General features: G+C 48.9%; 6 protein-coding genes and 1 pseudogene across 10 annotated transcripts in view; 3 read left to right on the top strand and 4 right to left on the bottom strand.

Moving 5' to 3' along the window:
* Positions 1-10,564, bottom strand: part of mwh (multiple wing hairs) — a 31,915-nt gene extending 21,351 nt beyond the window's left edge. The window contains exons 1-3 of one of the 3 annotated variants that reach the window (NM_001274315.1): positions 10,035-10,564; positions 4,918-5,322; positions 4,565-4,822 (exon numbers count right to left, since the gene is read on the bottom strand). In NM_001274315.1, the coding sequence (NP_001261244.1) occupies positions 4,565-4,822; positions 4,918-5,285 (626 nt within the window). In that variant the 5' untranslated portion in view covers positions 5,286-5,322; positions 10,035-10,564. Of the gene's footprint in view, positions 1-2,249; positions 2,931-4,564; positions 4,823-4,917; positions 5,323-10,034 lie in introns of those variants that run through there. The other 2 variants (NM_001274314.1, NM_138238.3) reach the window with 2 other exon arrangements.
* Positions 154-633, top strand: LysD (Lysozyme D). Its single transcript, NM_057475.3, has one exon. It carries the CDS (start codon positions 173-175, stop codon positions 593-595), a length of 423 nt encoding a protein of 140 aa, NP_476823.1. The 5' UTR covers positions 154-172; the 3' UTR covers positions 596-633.
* Positions 624-865, bottom strand: LysC (Lysozyme C; annotated as a pseudogene).
* On the bottom strand, positions 3,369-3,979 carry LysB (Lysozyme B). 2 transcript variants are annotated; one of them, NM_001274316.1, is made up of 1 exon: positions 3,369-3,979. In NM_001274316.1, the coding sequence occupies exon 1, from the start codon at positions 3,954-3,956 to the stop codon at positions 3,534-3,536; it is 423 nt and encodes a 140-aa protein (NP_001261245.1). In that variant the 5' UTR covers positions 3,957-3,979; the 3' UTR covers positions 3,369-3,533. The 2 variants fall into 2 exon arrangements, with proteins under 2 accessions (NP_001261245.1, NP_523882.1); NM_079158.3 differs by having other exon boundaries at positions 3,494-3,979.
* CG9119 (uncharacterized protein) lies at positions 6,555-8,034 on the top strand. Its single transcript, NM_138237.4, has 2 exons — positions 6,555-6,795; positions 7,064-8,034. Exons 1-2 carry the CDS (start codon positions 6,711-6,713, stop codon positions 7,945-7,947), a joined length of 969 nt encoding a protein of 322 aa, NP_612081.1. The 5' UTR covers positions 6,555-6,710; the 3' UTR covers positions 7,948-8,034.
* On the top strand, positions 8,314-9,479 carry meep. The gene is made up of 2 exons (NM_167858.4): positions 8,314-8,468; positions 8,553-9,479. The coding sequence occupies exons 1-2, from the start codon at positions 8,384-8,386 to the stop codon at positions 9,434-9,436; spliced, it is 969 nt and encodes a 322-aa protein (NP_728575.2). The 5' UTR covers positions 8,314-8,383; the 3' UTR covers positions 9,437-9,479.
* Positions 10,565-12,010: 1,446 nt separating the features above from the next.
* On the bottom strand, positions 12,011-15,033 carry Aplip1 (APPL-interacting protein 1). Of its 2 annotated transcripts, none has more exons than NM_167856.3 (5): positions 14,695-15,033; positions 14,037-14,413; positions 13,120-13,841; positions 12,864-13,051; positions 12,011-12,795 (listed from the first exon to the last, which is right to left on the bottom strand). In NM_167856.3, the coding sequence occupies exons 1-5, from the start codon at positions 14,805-14,807 to the stop codon at positions 12,723-12,725; spliced, it is 1,473 nt and encodes a 490-aa protein (NP_728573.1). In that variant the 5' UTR covers positions 14,808-15,033; the 3' UTR covers positions 12,011-12,722. The 2 variants fall into 2 exon arrangements, with proteins under 2 accessions (NP_728573.1, NP_728574.1); NM_167857.4 differs by having other exon boundaries at positions 13,120-13,820.
* Between the last annotated feature and the right edge of the window lie 419 nt (positions 15,034-15,452).

Raw genomic sequence — 15,452 nt, 5'->3', positions numbered from 1 at the left:
CAATAGCCAGTTATTTACTGTCTCGTGTGCACTTGCGATAATATACATAAGTAGCTAAAGACTTCGCGGCGCACTTGAGATAATAACATTGTGAAGATCTACCAGTTAAGATAATACCGCCCTATAAAAGCACGGCCTACGCTCCCTCCCGTCATTAGTTTCAATTCGAATCATGAAGGCTTTCATCGTTCTGGTTGCCCTGGCCTGTGCCGCCCCAGCTTTCGGTCGCACCATGGACCGTTGCTCCCTGGCCCGCGAGATGTCCAACCTGGGCGTTCCTCGTGACCAATTGGCTCGTTGGGCCTGTATTGCCGAGCACGAGTCCTCCTACCGCACCGGAGTGGTTGGTCCCGAGAACTACAACGGCTCCAACGACTACGGAATCTTCCAGATCAACGACTACTACTGGTGCGCTCCTCCCAGCGGTCGCTTCTCCTACAACGAATGCGGATTGAGCTGCAACGCTCTCCTGACCGACGACATCACCCACTCCGTCCGTTGTGCCCAGAAGGTCCTCAGCCAGCAGGGATGGTCCGCCTGGTCCACCTGGCACTACTGCAGCGGATGGTTGCCGTCCATCGATGACTGCTTCTAAACTGATTTTGACCCCGATTAAAACGATTGCGCACCAGTAGTAGTCGTTGATCTGGAAGATTCCGTAGTCGTTGGAGCCGTTGTAGTTCTCAGGACCAACCACTCCGGTGCGGTAGGAGGACTCGTGCTCGGCAATGCAGGCTCACTTGTTCAGCTGGTCGCGGGGAACGCCCAGGTTGGACATCTCGCGGGCCAGGGAGCAACGGTCCATGGTGCGACCGAAAGCTGGGGCGGCACAGGCCAGGGCAACCAGAACGATGAAAGCCTTCATGATTCGAATTGAAACTGATGTGGGATTCCTGTGGACAGGGCGCTTTTATAGCCGGAAAATTATCTAGCCGTAGTGTTATCTGTGGAGTATTTTCACAGTATTGATGGGTGTGGGTAATCTGGACGTGTCGCAAAGAATCTCTTGGTAATCAGACCATATTGATAATTCCATTGATAATTCGAGTGAAGTATTCGATAATATGAATAAAGTCTTACGGAAATTCGTCGGTGAACCCCCTCGCAGTTGTTTTGACGTATTACAAGTTTCAAGTCCACCTGCTATGAATGGATGCCAATTGGTGGAAGCAGCTTTGGTGATACGGAGGACTGTTTGTTTGGCCAATTGCCCTTTTGATCTCAGATCTCAATTATGGCCCTTCAGCCTCTCGGCTCGGTGGCCCATTGGCTTCAATTAGTCTGGGTCTAACAAAGGCCCGAGGCTCAGGGCCCCTCCATGCCATTATTGCCCCAGTGCGGTTACCCAATACCAATCCCAGTGCCAGCAAGCAATTGCTTCATTTGTCAGTGCCCGTCAAGGTGTCCAACATCTGGTGATGGACTGACTAATGTGGCTGTGATGCAGTTTTGAAAGAAGGAAGTCTAAGTCCATAAGGAGGTGGCAAAAAGAATGGCTTTGCCACCGCAAAATCGCGTGAAGAAAGAAATTTCTTTTTCGGGTATGGCTGAAAGTAAGTTGGCCACTCGCTGGGTTGCGTGCAGCCATTAGCCACCTACTCGTACTCCTCCCTTTGGACTCCAGACCGTGGCCAATGCATAAGCTGTTTAACAATTGTTAAATCAGACCGGAACAGATTTTTCTGTAGTTCGGCACACAGTCGCCTTTTCATTTTTCAGTTTGGGCCCCGAGTATGACTGTTATTTATTTATTTATTTACAATCTAGTTTCTTTTGTGGGCTCTTCTTTGTCTTCTCGCGTCTGGACAAAGTGGCATTGTTACTCGGATTGGGGCTGCTCCGGAGACTTTGAAGTCTCGTGCCGCTGCCAATTCAATTTTCACTTCAATTTCCATGAGTACAGTTAAACGTAATTTGTTTTCATACTTTTATAACGCACACGCACCAGTCTTAACGACTTTTATGCCACCTCTTCGTTGGGTTCTTTGCTCGGAACGCTCGAGAGTTTCTATCCCAGTTGTTGATGGTGTGGGCGTCACAGTTCAATGTCAGAACTGCCCACACGGGGATTTACCTACACATCTAGATTTGGGCAGCAGTTAAAAGAAAGTCGGAGCCCATTAGCATGCGCATAAGGCAGAAAGAGCAGAAAGAGCAGATCCCATCTGGATCTTGACCAAGTGGGTCTTCCGAGCGAGTGGCTAACGAAAGCCTGACCCTCTGGCTTAGTTGGGTGAAAACTGGCTTACCTATTTCGCCTATCCCCTCTGGGCTCCTCCGCTCCTGCTCCGAAATCCAGGTACGAGTACAGCGAATTGACACGATTCCGAATTGGGCCACAACAGAACGTTCTCAAATTCGATGGCTAGCATCCACTACCACTCCAGCCGCATTGCACTTTGCGTCGTCATCGGGCAGAGGCATAAATTGAGGAGATTAGCGCGGAGCAAGAACCACTCTTATTATTATGGTAGATGCTGCAATAGGCCAGTTGGGGCCAGTTCTAGCCGGGTCCAGTACTCGTTTTACCGTTAGCAGCAGAATGCACTCCACTCGCGATGCTGTTAGCCAAGAAGAGCCGCGTGGGGTGGGGGAAGACAGTTGGTTGGGTTGGGGACCGGGGCCAAAAGCGCACTTTTCTATCAAATCAAACTCGTTTCTTCCGAGAATACACAATAGGAAAATTCATATCGCGTAATCGTCAGTGACACTCAACGCTCAGGAGCTATTGCAGATGGGAATGGAAGTTCACTACCGCTTGGGATCGCAGGACCCACTGTGGCTGCTCGTCGATCTGTCGATTGAACTTGGCTAGACCTCTGGAACATCTAGCTAAGCCATCGCTCGCCTAATTGCCAACCAAAGCCGAGATTCAAGTACGCACTTGCGATCTACACGTCCGCCTCGAACAAATGTCACGCACCAACTAATCCGAAGTTGAAACTTGGCCTGAACCCAAGACGAGCTTGAACCCGAAGTGCTAGCCGAAGGAGAGATCGTGCAGAGAGCGAGAGCGCGAACAAGAGCGTCTGTTGTATAAGACCCCCTGTATAAGACTTTTGAGCTCGCGAGCAACGGTAGCAACTGCACACCTCCGAATTAATGAAGACTGTCAGGCGCCCGAGGGAATCTTCGATTCTCAGAGCACAACCACAAACTGTGATTAGTTACAAGAATGTGGAAATGCCCCATGCCCCATTAGAAATGAGCCTCATTTCGCCAATTCAGAGTGGCTCTACCAAGGAATCGGAATCGCAGTTAAGAAGAGTGCTTGAAAGCGTCCATCATTATAGGATAATGTTCTCGGGGCACAGAAGTTAAATATTTCTATAACGTAAAGTCATCGATATTTCAAGTCTTCGGCTTATATTTTCTAGTTAAGTGTGGAAAAACTAATAGCACTGGTACTAGTACTAAGGGAATCGAATTTGGACAAACTAGTATGCCAGTTTAACGTAAGCTATTAACAGATCTATAATTCGAAGAGGAGATGCTGGTGTTATGCAATCATTTTATTCAGGGTCGAAATCGGTTTAGAAGCAGTCATCGATGGACGGCAACCATCCGCTGCAGTAGTGCCAGGTGGACCAGGCGGACCATCCCTGCTGGCTGAGGACCTTCTGGGCACAACGGACGGAGTGGGTGATGTCGTCGGTCAAGAGGGCATTGCAGCTCAACCCGCACTCATTGTAGGAGAAGCGACCGCTGGGAGGAGCGCACCAGTAGTAGTCGTTGATCTGGAAGATTCCGTAGTCGTTGGAGCCGTTGTAGTTCTCGGGACCAACCACTCCGGTGCGGTAGGAGGACTCGTGCTCGGCAATGCAGGCCCAACGAGCCAATTGGTCACGAGGAACGCCCAGGTTGGACATCTCCCGGGCCAGGGAGCAACGGTCCATGGTGCGACCAAGAGCAGGAGCGGCCAGAGCCAGGGCAACCAGAACGATGAAAGCCTTCATGTTTGCAGTGTTCAGAAACTGATGTCCATGGAGGGAAGGCTTCGCGATTTTATAGCCGAGTCCTCCGCTGATAGGGAGTTATCGCACACACGCGTACTAATACGAACTTCATTTTGGCGCACCGATTGATAATTTAAATTTAGCTGAGGTATTAAAAATTTGGCAGTAGTTGCGAGAGGGTTCGAATGCAGGGTATTTGCAAGCAAACACAATTGCTAAACAAGTTGACAGAGGCGTACAAACTTTTACCGATACTCAAGTGGATTCACTATCAGTCTAGTTTTTGTGGTGGGCACACCACTTACGCCATCACTTTCACTGTGAGAAAGATCCAAATTTCAGAGCTATTTTTAGGTACACATAAGTATGAAAGAATGACCGTGAAATTAAATTCTCATAGACATATTTCAAAATTTAGTGACAACTAGTTGGCTCATACATATAAGATAAATAAACTTTCAGCCTAAATTCAAGCAACGTTTTTTTTTGAATATGGTTGCTAAGAACTTCGTTCGGCCTGAAAGTATGCAATGCGTCTCCCATCAACCTCTGACAAAAGCTGCCTGCTACGTGGCTAAGGGGTTTGAATAGTCTGTAGCTTTGCTCACCTGTCAACCATCGACTTTCCCGCCTCGAACATGGAGTCCAGGGAAAAGTCGTCGCCTATTGAGCTGTAGACATTGGTCTGGGTCCCAGTGGTTTCCACATCACAGTAGCTGCAGCTGCAGCACGAGTACTGGGAGCAGAACGATGAGGCGTCCAAGTCGGTGATGCCAATGGAGCATTCCTCATCCAGAACCCGCGGCTGGAGTTCAATATCCACGGGCCCCTCTTTTTGAGGGGAATTCCCTCTAGCCGAACGACTGCTTGAAGAATTAACAAAATAAATTCAGTTAGCAATACTTGCAAGCCAGTGTCATAGCACTCTGAAATCTTCTAATTGGAACAAATGAAGTCTTACCTCTTGGTGCGTGAGTCCATCGTGTCCATGACCACGTTCCAGGTGCGGTGAATCAAGTAGAGCAGAAAGAGCACCCTCGACGTCTCTCCATTGTGCGGCGTTGCGTTGTTGGATGCATTCTGGCCAGCTCCCAAGCAACTGCTCGAGCCCAGTCGCTCCTGGGCGCTGCACTTCTGGTGGCTCTGGTGGGGATCACTGTGGTGCGGATGGCGGGCGGGCAGGGTCTTCGATCGGTACTCGTTCTGCAGACAGTATTCCCTCTTGTGCTGCTGATATCGGCGGCGGGTATTGAACCTGGAGTTACCCTCGCCGGCGGCTCCCTCGCCAGCTCCATCGGCGCCTCTACTGGATGCAATGCGGTTGCCCATCTTACAATGTTGCGGATTGGCGGCTGTCAAACATTGCCTAATGTGACATGGACATGGATAACATATGTTAGTTGGAAGTCTGCATGGATGCGAATACGAGTTCGAGTATCGAAGCTGACACAGTTCTCGCAACCAGTTTGCCACTGGCCGGCGAGGAAAAAAGTGAAGTGGCCATCGGAATTGGGTCAGCAACGAGTTCTTTTGGGGTCGTCCCAGAACAAATGCCTGTAGATGGCTCTTCGGCTGGCTTTGCAATTATGATAAACTATACATCCCATCCAGTCATTGGCGAAATGATGGATTGCATGGACCAGTTTGGACATGATCCTGGACAACCAGAGTGCTCGTCTGCGAGGCGTGGATGCTGTCATTTCGTCGTGGCACATCTAATGGCACGCTATCTATTCTTCGAAAGAATCCAGGCCAGCCAATCTGCACCTCATTAGCTGGCCATACATCAAATTCGCGCCCTTGCTCGATTTGTTCGCCCATCACTTGCGGCTTGACCCGAGTAACACCCGAATTGAACTATATTCTGGCTATATGGAAACCACATATACACACTCTTATCTGATACGGCCCACTGACGTAGCAAACGTGACCGCTAAATGACAAAACTCGATCGCGGATCCAACCACGGGCACTATCAGTGGACACCAACCGAAAGAGGGCTGGACTTATCAGTGGGGTACAGTGAAAGGTGCTCTGCGTGGACCGCACTACCTATTCCTACCACAAACAGATATTCTTAATTGGCCATCAACCAAGTCGTTTGAAAACATTTGGTTTGGCTTAATTTATGGGTCAGTTGGGGACAACAACTTTCTTGGCGGCTTTTGTAGACAGAGAATATGTAAATGTGAGCCATCAAATGGAGCAGCAACCAGTTATTTTAGGGTCCGAGCCCTATAGAACCTTTACGGGCAGCGAAAGTGACAACGAAGTGGAAAGTTTTTGTGGCATTCATGGAAAAGTGTGTGCCTCACATTGACATAGGTCGTTAAACGGAGGTGCTACTGTAACGAAATAGCCGCACCGTAAATACGCCTTCCTGACATGCGCATTAAGCGTGAGAGCTGATGGATCGCTCCACCTCCCCGCAGGAACCTTAAGAACTCGATCTCGACTCTAATTAAACTAAATACGGCACAAGAGTTTATCTTATCGGCGGATGCACCCTGTGCCGACCGGCCGTACCAGCAATGTTAACTATAGGGCAAACCGGGAGCCGAGCACTCAACTTTAAAAAACGAGACCCCATCTGGTTTCAGCAGACAGTCGTGTTTGCAACGATCTAGCGAGCGGTAGGTAGCCTCAGCGCGACTAGAATACTTGGTGGGCTAGAGAAAGGAATCCAAACCTGAATCGGAACGAGGCCAGAATCGCAATAAGGAGCAAAGTAACTAGGACACATCTCCAACCAAAATGAGCCAGAACCAACTGAGTACGGAGCAACTGCTCTTCGAGGAGAAGCCGCTGTACGTGCCCCCATTGTCAGAGTTGCAGAACGGTGAGTCGAGTTGGATTTCCCAGCGATCCCGCAGATAACAATACGTGCCATGTGCAAATGACCTTCAGCAGAACGGTGCCGAACTTTCCACAGCCGGTTTTCGGTGGGTTCTACGTTCTGTGTTTTTTGTTTGCTGTTTTCATTGAGCAAATCTCAAACAGAAACAGAAACATATGATTGGCGGTGGAGCTTTTGCTCAGCTTTTGCCATATCTCGTCTAGATGGAGGTCGAGATAAAGCTCTAATGGTTACCCTACCTCTCTCACAGTTATACAGGGTGCCCTGGCGGCCAACTTCGCCAATGTGAATGTCAGTGTGGGCCCTTGTCCGGATCTGAAGGCCAAGCAGTTCGGCCTGGTGGAGAGTGGACTGGGCGGCAAGCCCACGCTGCTGGAGGCGGGAGGCCCACCCTTTCTGCTGCCCCTCGTGCAGCGAGATAAGCTGTACAACATCGCCGAGATCACGCGAAAGATCCAGGGCCCCGGCACGGTGTTCGCCGTGGGCGCCGGAGCGGGACCTTGGCCCATCCGGGGATCCAACTGCGAGGGCATCTTCAACTTGTCCGTGAACGAGAAGGATGAGCTCACGAACGGCAGCTACACGGCCACTGTGAGGGGAGAGCAGGAGGAGTGCGTCCTGGAGAAGATACCCCACACAGAGCCCAGGTGCGCCCTGCTTCTCAACCTCTTCCTCAGCCAGGGCAAGCCTGGTCAGGTGTTGAAAATCACCGCCAAGCAGCGCACTGGCGAACAGAACTTCATCGAGTGCATCCGCAAGGGCCTGGAGAACCACTACGGGGACAAGGTGGTGGGTCTGGGTGGCATTTTTCTGATCAAGAAGGGCGCTGCCCACCAGCACGTGATGCGGGACTTCAGCAAGACGCCCATCAACAGCGACGAGGAGGTGAACGAGTGGCTCAAGTTCTACGAGATGCCCGCCCAGCTGAACGCCGTGGGCACGCTGGTGACCAAGGAGCACGACCTGGACCTTCGCCTGCAGCACTTCCACTCCTTCTCCTTCAGCAACTGGGGCGGTCACTACCATTACGACACCACGCCGGATATCGTTGAGTACGAGGCCTACCTGAACGTAGCCGAACGGGTGGTGCGGGTGGATAAGCCCGTGGCCACTCACAAAGTGGGACGCGACTAGATCTTATCTGCCGTATCTAGTTGTAGCCGACTTTTCCATTGCCCCAACCCCCAATAAATAATAGTAAATAAACAAAACATAAGCTCGAAAACAGAAACAGTCTTTTTATCTGCTCAAATCCCTGTCAGGCTTAACAAATACTAAAATAGCTTATCAGCTAGCTGGCCAACCAAATTTACAAAATCTAAAATTACTTCTCTAGGTTAGTACTTTGTTATTTTGAAAACAGGTCATTATAAATAGTATATTTAATAGAAACTCAAACCAGAAAACCACATACTTTTATAAATTGGAAGCCCTGTATCAGTAGAACATTATCATGACAGGCGTTCGAATGACAGACATTTTTACCAAACGATGGTGCTTCGGTCAGTCGCTAGTTTACCTCCAGCAAGGAAAGGCCCTGAACCCGTACCGAAATATTTGCAGAGATACCATGAACGGGAGTCACCTTCAAACGGAGCAGTTGCTCTTTGAGGAGAGGCCACTCCATGTGCCGCCCCTCTCGGAACTGAAAAGAGGTGAGCACTCCCGCGTGGAATAGCTGATAAAAATAGTTCTCATCTAGCGGATACGTCAAATAAAGCTTTCCACCTGCTCTCCAGTCATACAGGGTGCTCTGGATGAGAACTTTCGGACCGTAGATGTCAGTGTGGAAGCTTGCCCGGATTTAAGGGACTCCCAGTTTGGCCTTGTGGAGCGTGGACTGGGCGGAAAGGCCACTCTCCTAGAAGCAGGAGGGCCACCCTATTTGCGGCCCTTGGTGCAGCGAGATAAGCTCTACAATCTGAAGGAGATCACTCGGCGGACCCAAGGAGCAGGAAAGATCTTTGCAGTTGGACCGGGAGCAGGTCCGTGGCCCATTCGTCACTCCAATTGCGAGGGGATCTTTAATTTCTCGCTAAACGAAGAGGATGAACTCACTCAAGGAAGCTACACGGCCACTGTGAGGGGAGCGAATGAGGATTGTGTTCTCGAAAGGATTCCCGAAACCGAATCTCGTGCTGCTCTGATCCTGAACCTCTTCCTCAGCGAGGGAAAACCAGGTCAAGTGCTCCGAATTTCCGCAAAACAGCGCACTGGAGGGGAAAACTTTGTAGAATGCATTCGCAAGGGTCTGGAACGGCACTACGGAGACCAGGTGGTGGGCTTGGGAGGAATGTTCGTGGTCAGGAGGGGATGTGTCCACCAGCACGTAATGCGAGATTTTAGCAAGACGCCCATCCACACACAGGAACAGATCCAAAACTGGTTGAAGTTCTACGAAATGCCCGCCCAGCTAAACGCAGTGGGCACCTTGGTGACCAAGGACATGGGACTGGACCTCCGCCTGCAGCACTTCCACTCGTTTTCCTTTGCAAACTGGGGAGGCCACTATCACTACGACACCACGCCGGACATTGTGGAGTACGAGGCCTATCTGAACGTGGCCGAAAGAGTGATCCGTGTGGACAGACCCGTGGCGACCGATCAGTTGGGCAGAGATTGATCTTCATCTGCTCATTTGTTCCTGCCAAAAATAAACGTCTTCGAGAAAATGGTTTCGGTTTCTGTCTGGTTTTCTCAGATTACCAAAGTGTGGCTCATGGCTCGTTGGAGCCGCATCATTTGTGGAACAGGCCCTCGAGGGCATGGGGTTTATGTAATTGCCAAAAATTAGAGCCACCGAGCCGCTTTCTTCGAGATGCAAATCGATGGCTAAATGATCTGTATAGCCAGCTGGCCGGATAGCACCTGCGATGGGAGGCTGGGATGGGTGTTCTGGAGCTTCATGCTTGGCCTAATGAGAGCTGCGATACGGACGTCTAGCTAAGCAGGCCGTAAATAATGCCCCAAACATGCAGCAATCTGTGTTTTTCTTTTTGCACCGCTGGTCATTAATTATTTAATAACTTTGATCCATGCAGAGCACACAGCGAATGCATTGGTGAATTCAGCCAGTAAAACGATCCTATGGATTTCCCCAACTGGCCGGGCGGGAGTGCTGAACCAAAACAACCCGTTTGTTGTGACAGTTACAAATCGTAGTGAAGGCATGATAGATGGACGCACAGAACTTGGACAGACAGACAGACTGACTGACTTACCCACTCACGCCGGGTGACTCTCCCTCAAAATCCTATTGTTCGTTCTTCCGCGGCTCTGCTTAACGGGTCTCCAATATTTGCATTTATTTATTCACTATTCCAGATTCTTATAACCTTTTTATGAAAGTAGCAACACTTTTGGCCGCGACGAGCACACAAACAAACACCGAACTTCCATCGATTCGATTTGATCCAATTTAATCTACCAAACAGCGCGGTGAAATGCAAATGCGATTTCTTCGTCCCACGAAAAAGAAAATCTCTTTTTGTTATTGTTACCGTTGTGGTTGTGGCATTGGTTGTTGTTGTAACCGTTTTTGTGGCTCAGGCATACTCGGTTTATTCATATTTTAAACACACCATTAGCACTTTTTATTAGCTGCCTCGGTTTGATTTACTCCACTCTACCGATCTTCACTTCGCCAGCTCGTCGACTTTAGCTTCGCGTTTGGCTTTTGGCTATAGTTTCGGTTTTGGCCTGGCTTTAACTGTGCTCTAAGCCGCGTCTGCTTGGCTGAAACGCGAGTTGCAGACTGAATGAAGTCCGCGATCAGATGGCTCGACTGCCGCTGCTGGTCGGAGTGGCTTTCCACATGGAGCTGCTGCTCTTCAGGCGCGTAGATAGCGAACTTGTTTGGGGGATTTCCACGAGCTTCGGTTCTATCCATTCATGCACTTCGAGAATCGGTAGCCCTTGGATAAGATGTCACTATCCGAGAGCTTCGGCTTCAGAAGCTATCTATGCAATGAAGTTCTGTCAGTTTGCACAAGGTAAATTAATAAAGGGAGTGTCCTAATTAAATAAGTATTAAAAAAAATATATATATGAATAATAGCATGCGTATTCGATAGATAGTAGGAACATAGCATAGTACTTTTATAATTTACGATATAGAGAATTTAAAAATGTACTAGAATAATCAGAAGCTCAATTTTTTTTATTACTGACTGATTTAGAGACTGCTAAAACGCATCGGCAATCCCCTCTAGATATCGAATCGGTTTGACAAGTCCATTGCCGCCACTGGCAGCTCAGGAAAATCAGGTTGGCTTTTCGGCTGGTCTGTTTTACAAGCGTTTTTAAATTGAAATTGTCGTTTAATCTCTAATTGGCCACATTTGCGATAGAGTTAAGAGGCCGGGCACGTCGACAAGTGCATCAAGCGAGTGCCGCGCGATTTTCCCAACCCCGAAACCAGTTCCCACACCGAAACCCAGCCAAAGTCGCTGCCAAGGCTACTTCGGGTATCCATTTCCATTAAAAGCGACACGAACTAGTTAGTCTTAGTCGCTGCTCCTGTTAGAGCACTTTGCCCAAAGGCAGATCCGACCAGGCCCACCGCCACAACCCGTTCACTGAACCACCTCCGAAGAAAGTGGCCCAAAGCTGCTGGCCGGCTTCGCGAAAATTGCATAATGATTGATGCCCCCAGGCTAACTGATGTATCGCCATTTTAATGGCTCGGCCATTTATTCTCCACTCCCTGGGCGTTTTCATTAATGTGCGATTGTTTCTTTTTCCGGCGTAGATCCGCATTGGTAAATGTGCGGTGAAATAAAACTAATGTGGAATCCGAATGGGAACTTCTGGGCCATCATTCCATTCCATGGCCCGCTCAAAACAAGTCATCACAAGTTAATCTTAAAACTAAACTGCAATTGGCCATTGCCTTCATATAGCCGATTAGTATTATCTTGTCTTGTCGTGTAATTTTATGCAAATCACCAATTCATTTCCCGCGAGAGATAAACTCACATGTTTTATGTGTAAAATAATTTACTTTACAAATTATAAGTTATCTTTTAGGCTGCTAAATATTATCTACCATCATTTCGGGATTCTATCAACTTGCTATAAATTGAGCTTAAGTGCATACTTTTGGGTAAGTTCTACAATATAAGATGAAAGGGCTTACATTCTCTTACTAATAAAACTCACCTTTCTTCCTTGAGCACCCAATAATCCAATATAGTTTGATTTATAGGTTCTTTATATATTTCTTTTGTATACATATACAGTATATATTCGCCTGCGTGTACACAACTTTAAAGGTTTACACATCTTATACTGGGCTTTAATTGAGAATACTTCAAAACGTAGCAGCTGGTGTTCGATATTGTTGAGTCTCTGGTAACTGAAAGATTGGCATAACTAAACTAAGGTTACACGAAGATCGCTAAATTACTTTGGCCTCACTCTATTTTGTGCATTGCCAGGTTAAGGATGTGGTTACAGGAGGGTCTGGATATCTATAACCAATCCAAATTGCTTATCTCCGATTTACAATAGACCCAACTGACCCAACTGACTCCCGATACAAAATTCAAGGTGTTCAAGGTGTTCTTTTGCTTCTGTCCATATATCCAGTGAACTCGAGTTTAAAGGCGGTTCCTATAGAGGGGGCAACTATTGCTGATTGCTTGAAGCTCAGTGTGAGTGTGAGTGTGAAGTGGGGATTTTGAACGAAAGTTAACTAACTATTTACATGTCTAAGATCTTGCACATTTGTTCAAAACGGATAAATGATAATAATCTATAGCTAGGGTTTCTATTGCGAGCTTATTGATTTTGCTTTGAGATTCTCTTTGAAGAAGAGCAAATATTCTTGAGACTTATCTTTGCTTTTATTCGTAATAACCGCACAAAAAATATATCGTATTGATTAATGCACAAACCGCCTTGCAAGCCTACTCAATGTAGATGTCCTCGATGGGATAAGCGGTTTCAATGAATTTCTGATAGAATCGCTGGAAAGCACGGCTGAAAGAAGGAGTGTTAACATGTTATTCGAGCGTTTGTTTTGGGGGGATGACTGCTTGAGGACTCACCCCACTGCCTCGGCCACCGGTCTGGTCGACTCCGAGCCCTTGAAGACGTGGCAGGCGAACCGCTGAACCGTGGGATGTTTGGTGATGAAGCCAATGAAGCGGTGATCGCGAGGGTGAAATGCGCAGAAGGAGACGTTCTTCAGGGAGTAGAAGTAGTCGATGCAAGGTTTCTTGTCCTTTTTGTTTTGCTGTTTCACGAAATCGGTTTTTATATCGGTTATTAATGAAGATGTATATATGTATGTATCCTACTCACATTCGGGCCCGATCGATCCACCATGCGAAGTCCCTGGTCGGAAACCTCCAGGATGCACGTCTGTCCGGTCGGTGAGTTGCCGTACTCCCCGACAATCTTGCGCACCGCCTGGCAAACGACTCCGGTGCCCTTGTGCGCCAGCGTCTCCACGGATCCGAGGTAGCCCAGCAGATAGCGCTCCTTCTTCACCAGCTGCACTGTGGGATCGAACTCGTTGTAGTCCAGGTCCACGGCGTAGGCCGAGGGGAAGATGCCCTGCCTTCCGGTGCGGAGATTCACACCCTCGCACCACAGGTCCTCGGCCTCCTTTTGCACGTAGATGGCGTCGCCGATCTCCAGCTCGATCTCGTCGTGGTGCCGCGGCACAAACTTGTGCAGACCACGGTGAGTGGCCTCCAGCATCTCCAGCTGGCCAAAGGGCACGCCCCCAAAGGGAGGCGGAAAGGGGGACTGCGAAACGGGAGACGTGATCTGCGGCGACATGCTCTTAAAGTCGTTGGGCGAATGCGCCGTGCTGTGACCACTGTCCACGTCGCCCAGACTCTGCATCCTTTCCGAATCCGGACTGGAGTCCTCGTCCATCAAGTAGCCGCATTTGAGGGACAGAAATGAGCGCTGTTGTCCACTGCGAACTGCTGGAGGGATTCCTCCACCACCACCGTTGCGGAACTCATCCGCCAGGGAGCCAAAGTTGGAGCCACCTAGAAGATGCAGAATGGAAGCTGCAACGAGGCCATGAGTGGGTTAGCCCGAAACTACGAAGGGATGTTAAGAAGGACTATCCGGCTCCCAAAATAGGATATGACGAATAGATGTGTTGTGGAAAACCAAATACTAGTTTTGAAAACCGGCATAGCCCCTGAAACTACTTGCATGCAGGATACTCTAGCCAGGAACTAAGTTTTCAATAAACTTACATTTCTTGTTTTTCGGTATTTCCGGCAACTTGCGACGACGTCGCGTGGCAGCTGTATTGGGTGCCAGCAGATCTGTGCTGGCTCCAATGGTCACAGGTGCACTATTGCCACCCAATCCACTGGTGTCCATGCCCAGGAAGCCACCAATCGCATCCTGGTGGTTCAACGGATGATGTCGGTGCGAATTAAACGAGTCGTTGGTGTCCAGCGAGCCGTCCGAGGACAGAGTGACTTTCAGCCCGTCGCCCAGCTCATCGTCCTCCACTTGACGCATCTTGGGCTCGTGATCCACAAGACCAATGCCATCCTCCTGATCCGAACCGTCGCCATCGCTCTTCGAGGAGTGCGAGTCCTCCAGGTCATCGTTGGGAATTAAGCTGTGAAAAGGGCTTTACTGATGAAACTGAACTCATGCCATCGCACAGAAATCACAGCGAGTTTGGAATAATTCATAAGAATGTCCAAAGGCATGCACACAATTCGTTGCATACTTTTAAACAGTTCCATCAGTGACTTTTGTGATTTCTGTTGCGAACAGTTCCCTTCAAGGATACCCAACCAGTTTCAAGGGGTGCTCTTCAGGACACGTGCACACGTCTTGGCTACAGCAAGCTTCGCCAGATTGCTTCTTACCACAGCCTTTCACCTTTCAACTTACGAGTAAAATGCATGTGGATTATTCTTCTTGCTGCCTGCTCCTGATCCGAATCCAGCAATCGTATGTGGCTCAAATATGGGCCTGTGGAACTCCTCGAATTCGCTGTCGGCCATGTCGTTTGGGGACCAGGGTCCGACCAGCTGCCACGCCCTCCACTACAGGCTAGCTGGGGCTTTTAGTTAGTCCGTGTGAACTGCTTTTGGTTAGATTTTCACTGGAGTCCTGCTCGCGCTACAGTTTTTTGCCAACGGAGTCACTTTTTTCACTTCACATGCGAAAATCGATAATTTCCTTGACGTTGCTGGCGTGCCCCCGTCTGAATTCCAGATGTGAGTGGTGCCAAATCAGAAATAGTGGAGGCCCAAGCCAGGGAAATTCGGGACTTTCAGCTGTCATCCGCAAGCTCTCTCTTTATTTCTCTCTCTCTCTCTCGCTGGTAAGCCAAACTTGTTTTTGTTTACCGCTGGCAGGGCAAAGGTTGGGGGGTCAGCGGCATTCACTCTGTCCTGGGGGTTGACAGGAAGCGCGCCTGCGCAGTGAGTCACTTCCGCTCCCCGTTTCCAATGGTGGTGACTTGCGAATTGCAATGCTGTTGCGCTTTGGCACGAACAGCCAGGGGCGGATCTAGAAAATGGGGATTTCCCCCGGCTGGGGATTTCTTATCGGGCATATATTTTTATAGTAAATGTGTACGAACGAATCAGTCTTCATTTCACAAAATGCAATTTCGAAAATTATTTAATTAATTTTAAAAGTAC

Source organism: Drosophila melanogaster, chromosome 3L, assembly GCF_000001215.4.
Source record: "Drosophila melanogaster chromosome 3L".
In the NCBI taxonomy this organism is placed as follows: domain Eukaryota; kingdom Metazoa; phylum Arthropoda; class Insecta; order Diptera; family Drosophilidae; genus Drosophila; species Drosophila melanogaster.
This window is presented reverse-complemented; position numbering and strand designations above follow the sequence as displayed.